Genomic DNA, 15989 nt, shown 5'->3' on the forward strand with positions numbered 1-15989 from the left:
AGGTGACAAAAAATATATAGCGCCCAGGCAATGTTCCCTCTAAGCTGCGTGCCGGGATGGGCGGAGCACGGGGGAGGGGCCCGGCGGCCTTCAAAGCACCGGCGGCACCCAGGCCGGCCTCTGGGAGCGACACGGGATGAGCGGCCCACCACCACTGCTGCCTCCCAAGGCCGACCACTGCGGTGGTTGTGGGCCACTCATCCTGCGCTGCTCCCGGAGGCCGGCCCGGGCACCGCTGGCGCTTTGAAGGCCGCAGGGCCCATGCCCCGCCCGTCCCGGCGCGTAGCTTAGAGGGAACATTGCGCCCAGGGTAATGACTCACGCAGGTGCGTGTGAGATAAACGCGTGGGCCGCACTATCACTAAACTTTGATATCGAGTGGGGGCCACAAAATATCGTCCCACGGGCCTCGAGTTTGAGACCCCTGATATAGAGGAAGTCCAAATTGATAAATTTATATCAGATCAAAGAAGAATGCTAAATGGTCCTAATATCATATAAGAGATTTCACAAGCAATTAAAAGACTAAAAAACAAGACACCTGGACCAGGTGGTATCTCCACAATGTATTAAGTGTCTAGAAAAAAAATTAATGTTACCATTCCAAAAAGTAATGAAGGAAATAAAAGATGAGATGTCATTACCTAAATCATGGCAAGAAACTCATATAACATTGATATACAAAGAAGGCAATGATCCTGCCTTGCTCCAGTCTTAATGGCTGAAAACCATTATCAAGAAGTAGTAGTAGTAGAAGGCAGCATTTCCTAGATGCAGAAAAAAGCCTAAGATAACATGCCTTAGTCCTTTTAGTTGAAAATTCTTAAATACTTAGACTGCGGTCTGAGATTTATGAACTGGATCCAAGTAATTTACACTAAGCAACATACAAAGATCCTCATAAATGGAAGGTTAACTGTAAGTTTTCTAATTGGAAAGGGGACCTGTCAAGGATGTCCACTATCTCCAGTTTTATTGGTAGTGGAATTTTTAGTTAATAAAATTTTACAGGACCCAGACATAAATGGTTTAAAATTGAAGGAGGAGAAATGAAAATGAAAAGGCATGCAGATGATATAGTGTTGACCACCTCAAACCCACACTTATCTATACAACAAATAATAGATAAAATTGAAAAAAGGATATTCTGATTATACAATCAGTAAGAAGAAAACAAAAATTATATTGAAGTTTTTAATGAAACGAGGATTTTTTTAAAAAAAAATTAGTATATGAAATAAATTCAAATACAGTTAAGTATTTAGGAATAAAGCTGACAGGAAACTATAATTATTTCAAGATAATTATGGAACAGCTTGGATAAAGATTCTGAAGGACTTACAGATATGGTCTAAACTAACAGTTCCATCATAAAAATGGATGTATTACCAAAACTGAATTTTTGCTTCAGATGTTACCAGTTACAATGCAGGAAAAATGTAAAAGAATGGTAAAGAAAATTGAATGCATTTATTTGGAATGGTGAGAACCCAAGGATCAGATTTAAAGTACTACAAGATGAAAAAGAGAACTTGCAGTACCAAACATCAAATTATACTATTATGCGGCAGACCTAGTATGGATCACAGACTGGATTTTTAACTTCAGTGAAAGATTAATGAAATTAGAAATTGCAGACCTAGAAGAAAAAATAGACAATCAACTATGGGCAAAAGAATCAAAAAAAGTATCGACTCCAAATAATAGTCATGTATTTAGAGACAGTTTAGTAAAAATTTGGCACTCCATGAGTAGAAGAATTAGCCCTCTAATTTCTTCTATAACGTCCCCAGTAGAAGCATACTGTGGAAAACATTCTAGGAAAAACAACAATCTTGCAACGTATGGAGATACGATCAATGAACAAGGGCGAATTAAGGCATGGCAAGAATTAAAAGATGAAAGAAATAAACCTAGAGTGGCTTCTTTATCATTAGCTGGCCTCAAGGTCAAGAAAGGAAATTCAAACTGGAAAAGTCATTATAAGAAATCTGATGGAATTTGAATTCATAATTAAAAATCAGTCTGAGCATCGCTTAGGATGTATTTATAAACAATTGCTTAGATAAAATACTGAGACTCAACAAGACAAAATATGCATGAAGAGCTGGATGTAGAATCTTGAAGAAGAAATACTGGCCTGCCAATGGGATATCTTATGGATAACGTACATAAAATTCACCGCATATCAACCACTAAGAGAAAACTGGTATAAGATGTATTTCCGGCAGTATAGTACCCTGAAAAAGATGCAGAAAATGGACAAGAAGTATAATGGAAAATGTTAGAAATGCAAGAGATAAATGGAACATTTTATCATATGTGGTGGACATGTGATGGAATAAAAAAATTTTGGAAGTGGGTACATGCTGAGATGCAGAAAATACTCAGAATTGACTTTCCAGTAAATGCCAAGAACATGTTATTGTATTGTCCCAGGGACTATTCCAAAGGTTATGTCAGAATTATATAAATATATTATTACTCTAACAAGAGTGATAATTGCTTCAAAGTGGAAAACTGAAGTTAGCATAGCTGTTGAAGATTGGAAAAACAAGCTAGCCGAGTATCCAACAATGGTAAAGCTAACAAGTTATGTCAGCAGAAGGCCAGTTAAAGAATGTACTTTAAAGATGGAAGATCTACTTTGAACAATTTAAATAATGACTAAAGAAAACCTAATTTATACAAATCATTGTGATTACCATCAGTACCAAAGCAATGCTGAGATTTGTAACTATAAATATATGATTGAGAATTAAATGGGTGGAATGGAAGAATGGTTGATAGACCTTTGTCTATTGTAAATGTGCTTAAATGAAGAGTTGCTTGTTAAATCCTTAGAACAGCCCTTGGCTCCCTCCTCTTGCTCCTGCTCATCCTTCTTTTTTTCCTGCATTGTATTTTTTTCCTTCATTTATTTGTTCTGAAAACAAATAAAAAGACTTAAAATAACCAATTTCATGAGATATACTGTAGAGTTAAGATGGAAGAATCCAAATGCTAAACTTGGGGGAAGTTTAACCTTAAGGTGCAATGAAATTTTTCATCTCCTACACTTAGGGATTCCTTATAGCTACCTTACAGGGATGCAGGTGGCGCAGTGGTTTAAACTGCTGTGCTGCTGGTCTGGTAGATCGAAATGTTGCCGGTTTGAGTCTGCACAATGGGGTGAGTTCCTGTTGCTCTGTCCCAGCTCCTGCCAGCCTTGTGGTTTGAAAGCATGCAAATGCAAGTAGATAGAAAGGTACCACTTCGGTGGGAAGATAACAGCATTCCGTGCACTTCGGTGTTTAGTCATGCCCGCACATGACCATGGAGTCTGTCTGCGGGCAAAGGCTGGCTGCCTCGGCTAGGAAACAGAGATGAGCACTGCTCCCTAGAGTCAGACATGACAGGACTTTAATGTCAAGGGGAAACCTGTACCTGTATAGCTACCTTATGTTGGCCTCTTACTCCATGTTCAGACAAACGGGTAAATGCTACCTATTCTGGAGGACACTGCTTTTTAAAAGCAAGAGGGTTTAAAATGTATTTTTATTGGATGTTTCAAAACAGAACCTAATCAACAAAAACAATGGTTAAAATACCCAGCTGACTTCACACTTTCACTCCTTACATTTTCAAGTTCTGAAAATCTGAAAGTGTAAAACAGATTTGATTTTTTGGAGTTACTGAAATAATTGTTTTGTGCCATATTTGAATGTGCTTTGAACTTCAAATGCAATATTTATTTCTTGTCTTCCTTTGCTTTGATTATTTAAACAAAACAACACAAGCAATACATGCGTTCAAGACAGTTTAGTTGGCAACTTGTTATGATATCATGGATAACTGTTCTCATGTCTGCAGGGTGATCATCTTTCACAGTTGTCCAGGAGCAGAAGAGCTCACTTAAAATAGGCTACTAGAAAAAGATATGGCAGCTTTCAACATCTTAAAAAGTCTTGATAGCTGAAGTTCTTGCTTCGTTGCTTTCTGAAATTCTTGCTCTGTTGCTTTGAGGTTGTGCCTTTAAAGCATCTTAGCAGTTGGCTATATTGGTGATGACTTCAATAGCTCTACGTCAATAATTATTTGTAACTTTGTCAGGAACTTCACAATATTCTTTCTTTCTTTCCAGGTTTTGCTGGTTTATGGATTAGCATTTATGGTTATTCTTCCAGTAGTTGTAGTAAGTATGGCTTTAAAACAAAATGAAAAAGAAATGATACATTTTGGTAAATAAGGGAATGCCAAAGCCCTGGGCTCACAACCGCTTCTCCTACATAAAGTCTGCTGGTAATTTATCGGCCCTATAAGTTAAACTATGCTTATTGAGTAAGTTGTTGCATCCTAACTGTTCTGACATTTTGTGACAAGTTTAAAGCCTGACTATATCAGGGGTGGCCAGACTTGCTTAACTGAAGAGTATACAGTAAATGTCAGATGTTTGAGTGCCTCAAGTGGGTGTTAGTGGGCGGCAGCCACAGGTAGCAAACAGCAAGCAGGCGCCTGCAGGAAGCAGTGAGCAGCAAACTCAGAATAAAGAGCCCCATGCGGCTCCTAAGCCTCCATTTGGCCACTCCTGGACTATAACAATTCAGAACCTTTTAGCTTTTGGAGATTGCAGTTTTTGTTGTGAAAGGCTTTAGTTTCCATTTCTGGCCAAAAGACAATGGCTGGAACCCAAAGATGGTCACAAAAAGGGATCTGAATGTTCAAGAATGTGCAAAGATAGTATTTCTACAAATTTTGTACTATAGCGCTTTAAATGGGTACCAATGGGAGCTTTCTTTAGATTGATGTTACATGAATTAGTTACATTTTTATTTGCTGGACGATGTAGAATGAAAATCACTATGTGCTCCACTCGGGAGGTCTAGCAGTCTGCTGTATTTTCTGATAGATAGATCTTGTTTTATCATCTATATTGCTTTCAGTTTTGTCTGCTTCCCCAGGCATAGGCGTGATGCATTCATGTTCTGCCTCCAGGGCTGATAATCTGTTGAGGGCACTGGACACATGTCTAAATCTCAGATTCTTATAACTTCAAGGATTAAAAGATAAGACATCTCAACTAGATAGAACTGCCAAAATGTCAGTGACTTGAGCAGGCCTTAACTATCATATTGCAAGCAGAATGTACTTTTTCATGGACTGTTGGAACTGGAATGTTACATCTGTCCTAAATTATTTTTATTGTCTGTGTATGACATTAATAATCCCAACTTTTCTATCTTAAATGTTTTAGGGATCCTGGTGGTATCGATCAATACGTTACAGTGGAGACCAGATTCTCATTCGCACAACTCAAATTTATACTTATTTTGTGTATAAAACAAGAAATATGGATATGAAAAGTAAGTTAAACTTGAAAGGATGAATTGATACAATCTGTACTCAAGTTCTTTAGTGATAAAAATAATATGCTCTGGTGTGCCAGCACCTTTAGATTATGGTTTTTAGCAAGTTTTACATACATAGAACTTTCTGTAATGTATTCTCAGATTACTTCAGGGCAGCCTGTTCCGAACTTGGATCCCAGATGATGATGGACCCAGTGCTCTTCAACATTTTTATGAATGACTTGGATGAGGAGGTGCAGGGAATATGTATAAAATTTGCAGATGACACAAAATTGGGTGGAATAGTTAATATTGTAGAAGACAGAAACAACATTCAGAGTCATCTTGATAGCGTGGAGCACTGGGCTGAAAACAGCAGAATGATGTTTAATAGGGACAAATGCCAAGTTCTACACCTAGCAAAGTGAAATTAAATGCATCGTTGCAAGATGGGGAATACTTAGCTCAACAATACTACAAGTGAGAAGGATCTTGGAATTGTTGTAGTTCACTAGCTGCATGCTAGCCAACAGTGTGGAGTGGCTGCAAAAAGCAAATGCTGTTTGGCATTACATTAATAGAAAAATCACTTCTAAATACTAATTCCCCTCTACTAGGCACTGGTTAACAATCATGAGTATTGGATAAAACTTCTCAATTTGACTTTATTTTCCTTATTAAAACAGCTGGCAGTCTTCTGCTAGTCTGTGGCAAACTGGCTGAAAATAGTCTTGAAAATGATGATGTTGGAGTGCAGTATTATAGCAAACTGGGCACCAGTAGAAGAAAGCATAGATAGAGTGAATTCTTTGAGGGCTGAATGTAAGGAAGATACACTTCTGATACTATTAAGATTACTTTATGGTGGTGAAGAGAAGTGGATTAGTTACTGTGTTGCATGCAGAAATAATGCACATCAATCTTATGAGGACTGAAACGAATCCATAATTTTTGAAGGCTCCTTTGCTTTTCTCAGCTTCCCATCCCACTGGGGACTGTAAAGCTTCCAAGGGAGTAACTCTAAATACAGATGCAGAACATTGTGCTGCAAAGCAAGCACATTTGGCCTTTGTTTCTATTGGTGTGTCTACTGTTTAGTGAGTTATCTTTGTTTAGGGACACTCGGGAAGACTACAATCATTTATTCCTTGACAAGTAATTGAAGAGGGACGTGATGGTAGAAAAACACTTGTGTCTGTTTGAGAACTTCCTCATGTATTTTTGAATATGCTTACTTAGCATTTATATTCTGGTTTTCTCTACAGGGCTTATAATGGTTTTAGCAGGAGCATCTGAATTTGATCCTCAGTATAATAAAGATGCAACAAGCCGACCTGTAGACAACATTCAAATACCACAGGTTTGCTATTACTGAACAGTATTTAAGTATATTATTGTCATCAAAATGTCCTTTCATTAACCTCTTCTTTTTTTGTTTTAGCTTATCAGAGAAATTGGAAGCATTAATTTAAAGAAAAATGAACCTCCACTTACCTGTCCATATAGCTTGAAAGCCAGAGTGCTCTTACTGGCTCATCTTGCCAGAATGAAAATTCCTGAGACACTTGAACAAGGTACTGTGCTTTAGAAACTGTGATGGTGTACCAGTACAATTAGCTTTTGAAATGGATTTTACAAGTTATTTTTTTTAAATGTTAGGTGAATCTGATTAATTTCTCATGGTTTCTATGACCAAAGAGGTATAGCTGTTGTCCAAAAAAATTACTCTCTCACACTCACACCCAAAGATCTAAATCTTACATCAAGAAAAGCAAAAGTCTGCAAACTGGTGAATTATGCAAGTTAAAGGGCTTTGCCTAATTTACTTATCTTGTGTGATATATTGTGCTGTTTCTAGTTCTGAGAACCATGCAAGGCACTTGAAACCATGTCTTTTTACCGGAGTACCTTAATGGTCTCTGTGGCTTCTGAAGTTGCAATCAACTGTTTGATTATCTACTTCCAAACATCTATTTGCAACCATCAGAACCGAAGATAAGCTTTATCAGAAGCAGAACAAACAGGCAACTGTTATGGAGGTGGCTCAGTTCTACACACAGCTTCCCTTTCCTCACACTTGCTTAGAATTGCAGAATGCACACATGCTGGTAATGGCAAGCATTTACATGAATTTAAGCAATTCATAATAAGCCATTCTGGAACAAAATATTTTTGGCAGGTTTATATATAGGGTGCCACAAACTCATTAACAGTGCCCCTCCCCCCACATTCTTCAACTCACCTTCTGCATTTTTTGAGGAAGGGGTCAAGGTTAAATAAGTGTTCCAAATACGTTTAGTCTTTCATAACCCTAAAATGGCTTTCGGAACAGTAAAGAGGGACTTTCCACCTACAGAGTTGATAGTGGCTATCACCTTAGTATTGTCTTGCAATGGCCCAGTTATCTTTTCAGCATAGCAGCCATTAACTTTATCAGAAGAACATAAAATGGCATATTCAGGGCCACCATTGTGCTTGGATCTTTTCCCCTCTGTTTTTGCTAACTTCAGCCAATGAAAAGCAAACCTGCTTCTGTCTGTATAGCTTGATCTTTGGTTCTGTTGTTTGGGCTCTCAAGGGCATTGAGTTTAAATAGGTATATGGTGATCCACTAGTGGAATGATTCCATTGCTAATATCATTACCATATTTTTTTTGTTGGTTGGTTGGCTTTTTAAAATCAAGGACAAAGGGTGTTGGGGGAGCAAAGTTGGCAAAAGAGTTGTAAAAACATGGAAGCAAGGCTATAAAAAATAAAAGATTGAGCTCATTTTTGTTTGAACAGCAAAAAGTGAATTTCAGCAAGAAATTTTATGCAAAACAAGCTGTATCATCTAGAATTCCCTCATGTCTTTCTGGCTATTATAGAACACTTATTCCAACTTTGTAGTCCTGAATGTTGGGCTACATCTCCCATCACTGCTGACCATAGGTCTTGTTGGTTGGAGAGGTTGAGTGTTAGAACCCAGCAGTATGCGTGGCCCAAAGACCAGGACCCATTCCCTAAAGGCAGGAGAGAAAAGTACATATAATAAATATCTGTCATTAGATTCCATTTCAGCTTTATGTGAAAAGGATGAAGAATGTTGTTTCAGCTGCTAATAGGTTGCAGAAGTTGGGTGTGTGGAATAGGGCACAAGCGCATATTCAGGCATAGGCCTGATCCAACCATTCAAATCTTTACACCAGCGAGTGTACAAGTTCTGCTTTGCTCCCCCTTCCAAGGCTTAAATTTAGCCTCCTTATCTAGCTTTTGTGGAAGCCATTAAAAGAACCAGTTTGCAAATATTATTACAATTATCTCTCCTCTCCTCTCCTCTCCTCTCCTCTCCTCTCCTCTCCTCTCCTCTCCTCTCCTCTCCTCTCTTTTCTTTTCTTTTCTTTTCTTTTCTTTTCTTTTCTTTTCTTTTCTTGAGGAAGGCAGCTTACTCAATTCTCTTCCTTCTCTCTATTTTATCTTCATCCCTGTGAGGTAGGTGAGGTTGAGAATCATCCCTGGCTCAAAGTCACCCAGTAAGTTTCATGCCCAAGGGAGGACTAACTAGATCCTGGATCTCCTGGGTCCCAGCTTAACGCGTGTTGCTTCCTGGTTTGTTTCAGTGCTCTCACAAAGGAACAAAGTGGCAGCAATGGGGTTGTGTATGAGTAGAAGTGCATCTGCATGTCTTGTCTTATTTATCAGAATTATGGTTATAAACATCTCGTGAAATATAGCAGTGTCTTGCTAATTAAATAGACAACATCAGTTGTATAGAATCCGCCTGCAACTACATGCTCCCTAAATGTTGCTCTGAAAGGTTGGTGGACCATCCAGAGCAAATCTGTAGGTGGTGCATGTGGAAGTAGGTGGAGGTGAAGTTGTATTATGTGAACAGATCATTCTTATGATGTGGGATGGAAGCCATAGGAGCACAGAACAAGATTCTGTTAACAGCTGTCTTAACAATAAAACAAAGCATGAGACAAGAAATGGTTACAGTCATTTGCTGTATTGGTCTTACACATGGGAGTTCTCTCTTATGCATTGTAGATCAGCAGTTTGTTTTGAAAAAGTGCCCTGCTTTGCTTCAAGAAATGGTTAATGTAATCTGCCAACTAATAATTATGGCACGTAGCCGTGAAGGTAAGGAATAAGCTTTATTATATGCCAATTAGTGAAATTATTCTTTTATATTTTTGTGAAACCTCCAGAATATGCAGAATTCTGCTTCGGAGCTTGTAGTCAGGAGCCACAGAGATTTTATTACAAAAACAATTTACCTACTGGGGACAAGTAACTGATATATAAAGGAAAAGAAACTTGGAATTCTTTTTGGCAGTATTGGTATTCTAGAAAATGTTCTCTTTAAGCCTGTTGTTGGTTTATCTAAATTTTGTGAGCTTGGGGAAAAATAACACTAGTGATACTTAAGTGTATTGAAGCAGTATAATTTAATATGCAACACAGGACAGTATTTTAAGAAGAATTTCCCTTTTTGTGACAATATCATCTTAGGGTAATCAGATTACTTGTTTCTTTTATCAAAAGCTTTTCTTGTATTGTTGCTGTAAATTCAGACTGACAGTTGCATGTAGCATATTTGTCTCCTCCTCCTCCCTCAGAAAGGGAGTTCCGTGCACCGTCATTGGGTTCTCTGGAAAACTGCATGAAACTTTCACAGATGACTGTCCAAGGGCTCCAGCAATTTAAGTCTCCGTTATTGCAACTCCCACATATTGAAGAGGACAATCTCAGACGTGTCTCTAATCATAAAAAGGTAACACACTGAGATTAATCTGTATCATCTTAAAACTAACTTGGTCTGTCTGCAACTTTCAGAGCATCTGTTTAGTAAGTCTCCGGTTGTACATGCTCTTCTCTAAAAGGCTTGCATTGCAAGATTGTGCAATAGTAGCCAGCAAGCTGCAGGGTCCTCCAGATATTTTAGATTGAATGTTTCACAATCACAGTCCATTGGTCATGCTTGCTGGAGCTGATGGGAGCTGTGATCTTAAACATTTTGAACTGTAGGACAGGCTAATAAGCAATTACTGCAGCATTTAGGAAACAACTCTTTTCACATCTCCTAGATAAGCCAGCCATTCACCTCTAATAAGGTGGTAGCAGCAGTAACTGCTCTCTTGTGCTGTTGTTACCACTTTGTGTCATGTAATGCCAAGTGGGTGCCAAATGTCAGAAAGCAAGAGTGGCACGAAGTGTTACCTTCTCTTGCCACAGCTCTGTCTGTAGTAAAGTAGGTGTCACTTTTGTTTGCTGTGACTTTTACTAATCTAGTAATTGGCATTGCTCAGGGGCTAAAAAAGGTAGAGTGAAAAATATGAAAAGCTCACTGTTGTTGGGACTGTCTTGCCTGGAGATGAGGATCTTGCATGAAACTGGAAGACTGCATGTGGAAAAGGAAGCCATTTTACCATCTTCTGCTCCCACTCTGCCAAGGCGTTACAGTTAGTTTGGTGCAGATATCTGTTTAGATGTTTTATTGTTATTTCTTTGTAATGATAAAAGTAAGTGTTAAGAAAAAGGTCTTTTATCTTCTGTCAAACTTGCCAAGGGTATGCAGTCATGTGTTCCCCTTGCTCTCTTCTGCACCTCACTATAAGTATGGGGAGGATGAATGGTCTAGTGAGTGGAGCTCCTGTGCAAGCTGGACTTGCCTCCAAAGAACAACTCAGGTGGACTTCCACTTGCACAATTGGACTTCCTCTTCCTCATCTTTCCTCTCACCTTAAGTAAGTCCCCAAAGTAGGGATGAAGAAGTCTGAATTCTAATCTAGGAAAAGTCTCTGAGGTCCCATTTCATCTGTGGTCAAGGCCCAAATGTGTTTTTTATTGATTTTAAGCCTACCAAGAAGTAAGCAAAACAATGGTTCTACTTGTCTGTTTGGAAGTAAGCAGGACAGGCTGATACATTTCTGTCTACAGGTAAGCAGGAGGACTCACTCAGCAGCACTTTCAATTGTAACTCAAGGGCCAAGCCTCTGCATGACTAATTAAAAATAAGCAATACTGAACCACTCTGCAATTTTGTTCCCAGGCCCTGTCCAACACCTGCCTGTAGGAAAAGTTCTTATCTCTGATCAGCAGCTAACAGAAGATAAGAGCATTTCCCTGCTGCGCACTATCACAAACTCCTTTTCTTAATACACAGAAAGGAAAAGAACTTGTCCTGGGGAAAAACTGCTGACAGAGATAAAAGCTTTTCTGGGCCAGGAGAGAGGGCTGGATCTGGGGAAGATGCTTGTGGGCTGGATCTAGACAGTGAATCAGATGAATTCCCATGAATTCCCTGGTGGCTGCAAAGAGAGGGGAAATCTGTTCCACCAGCAGTTTCCATTGTGCTGGCATACAGACAACATTTTATATCAGGCATAATCTGAATGGTTGCTACCTCACTTCCATTTTTTAAATTGGTTTTGCAGAAGTTTTTTCCTTATTGATGTAATGTTCCTGTTTAAGTAGCAGTTATTTAAAACATTAATTTAGATCAAATATAATATTTTAAAGGTTTTCTAACTCCATTACATGGGTAATACTGTGTTTTCTCAAAATAAAATAGATCCTTTGTTCTGTTTTTCAACCCAGTATAAAATCAAAACTATTCAAGACTTGGTGAGTTTAAAAGCATCAGATCGTCACAATTTATTGCACTTCCTTGAAGATGAAAAATATGAAGAGGTTATGGCTGTTCTTGGTAGTTTTCCACATATCACCATGGATATAAAACCCCAGGGTAGGTGGTATTGCTGTTCCGCATGTTTGCTGTCCTGGTTATTTAGTAAGTAACCATGGTGTAGTTACCGGTATCTTAAAATGATTACATTGATCAGCCTTCAGGGATTTCAGGTTTTCCTGGATTAGCAACTTTCCTCTCATAGAGTGCCAGTAAGTAGAAAACATACCTCCATATTGTCAGGCCACTCTTTGTTTATCCAGAAGGATCTGGTCTCTGTTTCACTATGACATGCTTCAAGTACCTCTGAGGGTTATGAACTGCAGCTCTGGAAATGCTTTGCATGAAGAATAATACAGGTTTGGCTCCTACCATCCCTAAGATATCTTGGGGAGCTCATTTGTATGTGAGAGAGGAAGTACTTTTAAGGCAGAGGTGGGCAACACATCCTTCCTCTGATCTGAAGTGTGTGACTTCTTGAATATGCTGCAGCAGTAGCAAAATAATTGGTAGTTTGCTGCTGAATTTTGATAGCAAACTCTAGTGGCCAAAAAAGACTAAATACAGCTTCAGTTTAGTCATGTCCCTTGTTTTGAAGTTAAATCCAGCATTTTAGACCAGTGTCATGGTTTTCCACTAAAATTTGGTAGCATACTGTTGAGTTTTTGCTGCTGTTACTGCAGATGGTAGGTGGTGGTGGTACAACCCTCAGGGGGTTTAAATTGCCCCAGGAAGCCCCTGAAGTTGCCCTCTCCTGCTTTAAGATGTGCTGCAAAGTGTGCATTGATTATCTAAAAGCTAGGTTTTTCTGTAGGATGTTTTTTCTTAAGAGTTGATAGATTGTTTGATTGATTAATTGATTAGAATTGTTTTGATTAATAGAATTGATTTGATTAATCAGATGACAGCTGTACATAGTATGGTTTGCAATTTTTGGTTAAATTCAAGGACTTAGAATGAAATTGCATTCCAAACTGGCTTGCAATGCAATCAGCCTCTAAATTTTACAGTTTACATTAGGCTAGTTTGCTATTTTTATTTGGAAAATGGATAATGATCCAGAGCAGCCTCCCACAAGATGGTGTCTCCAGATAAGTTAGACTACAGACCCTAAGTTCAACTAGATTTATTTAAATCTCCTTTTTGGTTTGTCCTGTCTTAAACTACCAAACTGCTTTAAATCTGATGCGTTCCAAAGAAGTAAATGTGCTTGAGGGGGCTGCAGTTCATGTACAGTGCTTGTAAAAGTTTGCCTTTCGTCACCCTTGGGCATAACCCAATGCTAAAAAGCTGTGTGTGAAACTTATTTGTGGGTTCAGTTAGCAGAAGTTGATTGGGGAAATCTGCAAAGTATTAATTAGGTATATGCTTCTGGACCCATCCATGGATTATAAGTAGCTCTAGTGCATGTATATCCCTCTGGTTTTGGCCTGTTCAACAATTCAGACTAATTCAATTCATTCAGACTAATATAAAAGATGACTTAGAAATTTATAACCTCGCTCAAATGTTTGAATGCTTTGTTATTAACATTAAGATTAAAAATCAGAAGATATTTTTTATAAAATGCGAGCCTTTTCCTTTTGCATTGGGCAGCCCGCTCCACCTCCCAATATGCAGTTGCTTCCATTTTATCCTGAAGAACTTGTGAGTTTTATCATACAAAGGGATGGGTAGTTAAAAGTGGAAGTGAGGGTTTCAACTGAAAACATTTTCAGAGTTTTAAGATGTTGTTCGGCAAAGTTAAGTACAGTATTAGTTTAGTAAAGCCTGTTCATGATAGGTTGGTGTAATTATGGAACCAATGTAAATGGATATATCCTTCTTGTTCCCTTCACTTCAGTGTTGGATGATGAAGACAGCAACAACATTACAGTAGGATCACTAGTCACAGTTCTGGTCACTCTAACAAGACAGACAATGACAGTGAGTGTTCTTGTGTTCATTTTAAGTTGTGTTCGGATATGTTGCTGATCTGAAGGGACAGATTGTGCAGGGTTCATGGGATTGTGTGTGCTAGCCCTCCCCCTAGTGCATTTGTGTACATTCAGCTGAACATACTTAAAATCTCTCTTTGGGTCCATTTCTGAAGGCTGAAAATGGTGTATATAGGACTAGCAAATTCTAGGATGCCTCTGCACTGTTTTGCCCTAATGCATATAGATGGATGTTTGAATATTGATTATCTGATTTTCTAGATCAAGATGCACAGAAAGTAGATCAGAATCTGTTGATGGGCCAGTGGTGATTTGCAGTAGTTATACAAAATCTTCTGATTCTCAGTTGTTCTTACAACAGCAGCAACACAGTAACACAACATGTTAGTCTGCTAAAGTGAAGAGCTGGGGTGGGAAACACATCGGGAATTGATTTTTACTGAGAGGTATCCTGTCCCATAATTTTTGTAAGTGTGCATCTGCCCCAAGCTACTGTTTCATATCTGGCTCCAGTTGGTGAACTTTGAGGTTCCAGTAAATAACAAAAGATCCCAGATGCCTTGACTATTGTCCAGATTGACTATTTTTATGAATGCCTCCCTCTGTTAATAATTGCTGTATGTGGAGGTGTGAGCTTCCTGTAATAGTCATACTATTAAATTGATGTACTTTCACATTGTTGCTGTAGGGAGACTAACAGCCTTTCTTTCCCTTCTACTCCATTCAGGAAGTGTTTGAGAAAGAACAGTCAACCTGTTCAGCTGAAGAGCAGCCTTTAGAGGATGGTGTAAGTTATGCAAAAATAGTTTGAGTGATTGTGCTATAACTCTGTGATGTCCTGGTAGTCATCTTGAAGATATAACAAGGAAATCTAACTATGTGAGAAGCTTTCTTTACTTTCACTTGCATAAATGCCTTGTGGAGGCTCCCTGTCCCTGGGCCCTTCCACCATTGGAACAATGAGCACAGTCTCAGAAAATGTAGGAGCTATGCTACCTTTGCAAAATCCCAAATACAGCAGGCATTTCTAAACTGTTCAAGGTCAATGTTCAGTTGTTTTTCATCCTTGGTGTGATTTTTCAGGGTCAGTTTATTGATCCAGTTGTCATGTGGAAGGGACTTTATTCAAAGTCTGGGCTTTATTGTTTGTGACTTTAATTTTTTGTAAACTATCCAGGGGACTAGATTGGAAGGTAGTATATAATTGTTATAAATAAATAAATGATTGTCAGGGTGTTGCTTCTATCATATTCAACTTTCTTCACCCATACCTTGGCTTCACTTTTGCTGAGCTGTCTTGTAGCATGTGTTAGCCAGCTTTCCCAGAACTGTTGCTCTTAAGCAGAATGCTTGGAGCAGAGCTACAGGTGACCTGGCACTTGTGGTTTCTCACCAGTTATTATCTTACTACAATACAAAGGCTCTTTCTTGAGGTTGGCTGTTCTGACACTTAGGTCATTTTTCATGCAGCTTACACTGAAGTAGCTTAATATTTCATAATGTTAAACCTTACTTTTTAACTTTACAGCAAGGAGATGCTAACAAAATGAAGAACAAAGGATGGCAACAAAAGACTAAAGGAGCAAAGAAGGCTTCAAAATCAAAGAAGAAAAAGCCTGTGAAGAAGAAGCCTGCCCCTGTCCCTCTGCCACCAACAAAACAGCAGAAACAAAAGCAAGCAAATGGGGTAGCTGGGAGTGTATGTATCAGCATATCTGAGGGGACAGCCTTGCTATTGGGTTTAATAGGATGTTCAATGAAGAGCACTGCCTTAAAATTCCAGGAAATAACAGAGCAGTATTTGAATCTCTTTCCCCCAAAAATGAGATAGTCAGTAAAGGCAAGCAAATGACCTGCAAATTGTACACTATTATATATACAATCACCTCATCCTTATTAGACACCGATACCCTTGTTTAGGTCCCAGTAATGATCAACAGATAACCAGCACCTCTGGGAAACATGTCAGTGATTGGGCATCATTTCTGGGGTTTAGTGAAGACAACTTTACTTCACTTGTCTTATTACGATATTTGAAGCACTATAACAAAGTCC

The 15989-nt window shown here is 38.7% G+C and overlaps 1 protein-coding gene across 1 annotated transcript in view; it reads left to right on the forward strand.

The window, feature by feature from the left end:
- SEC63 (SEC63 homolog, protein translocation regulator) overlaps positions 1-15989 on the forward strand; it is a 52688-nt gene that overhangs the window by 24872 nt on the left and 11827 nt on the right. Inside the window, exons 7-16 of the mRNA XM_044426909.1 lie at positions 4124-4174; positions 5234-5342; positions 6593-6687; positions 6769-6901; positions 9357-9449; positions 9929-10083; positions 11910-12057; positions 13841-13923; positions 14662-14721; positions 15463-15633. Of these exons, the coding sequence (XP_044282844.1) occupies positions 4124-4174; positions 5234-5342; positions 6593-6687; positions 6769-6901; positions 9357-9449; positions 9929-10083; positions 11910-12057; positions 13841-13923; positions 14662-14721; positions 15463-15633 (1098 nt within the window). The remainder of the gene's footprint in view (positions 1-4123; positions 4175-5233; positions 5343-6592; positions 6688-6768; positions 6902-9356; positions 9450-9928; positions 10084-11909; positions 12058-13840; positions 13924-14661; positions 14722-15462; positions 15634-15989) is intronic.

This window comes from Varanus komodoensis, unplaced genomic scaffold, assembly GCF_004798865.1.
Source record: "Varanus komodoensis strain SLA01 unplaced genomic scaffold, ASM479886v1 scaffold1, whole genome shotgun sequence".
Lineage (NCBI taxonomy): Eukaryota > Metazoa > Chordata > Lepidosauria > Squamata > Varanidae > Varanus > Varanus komodoensis.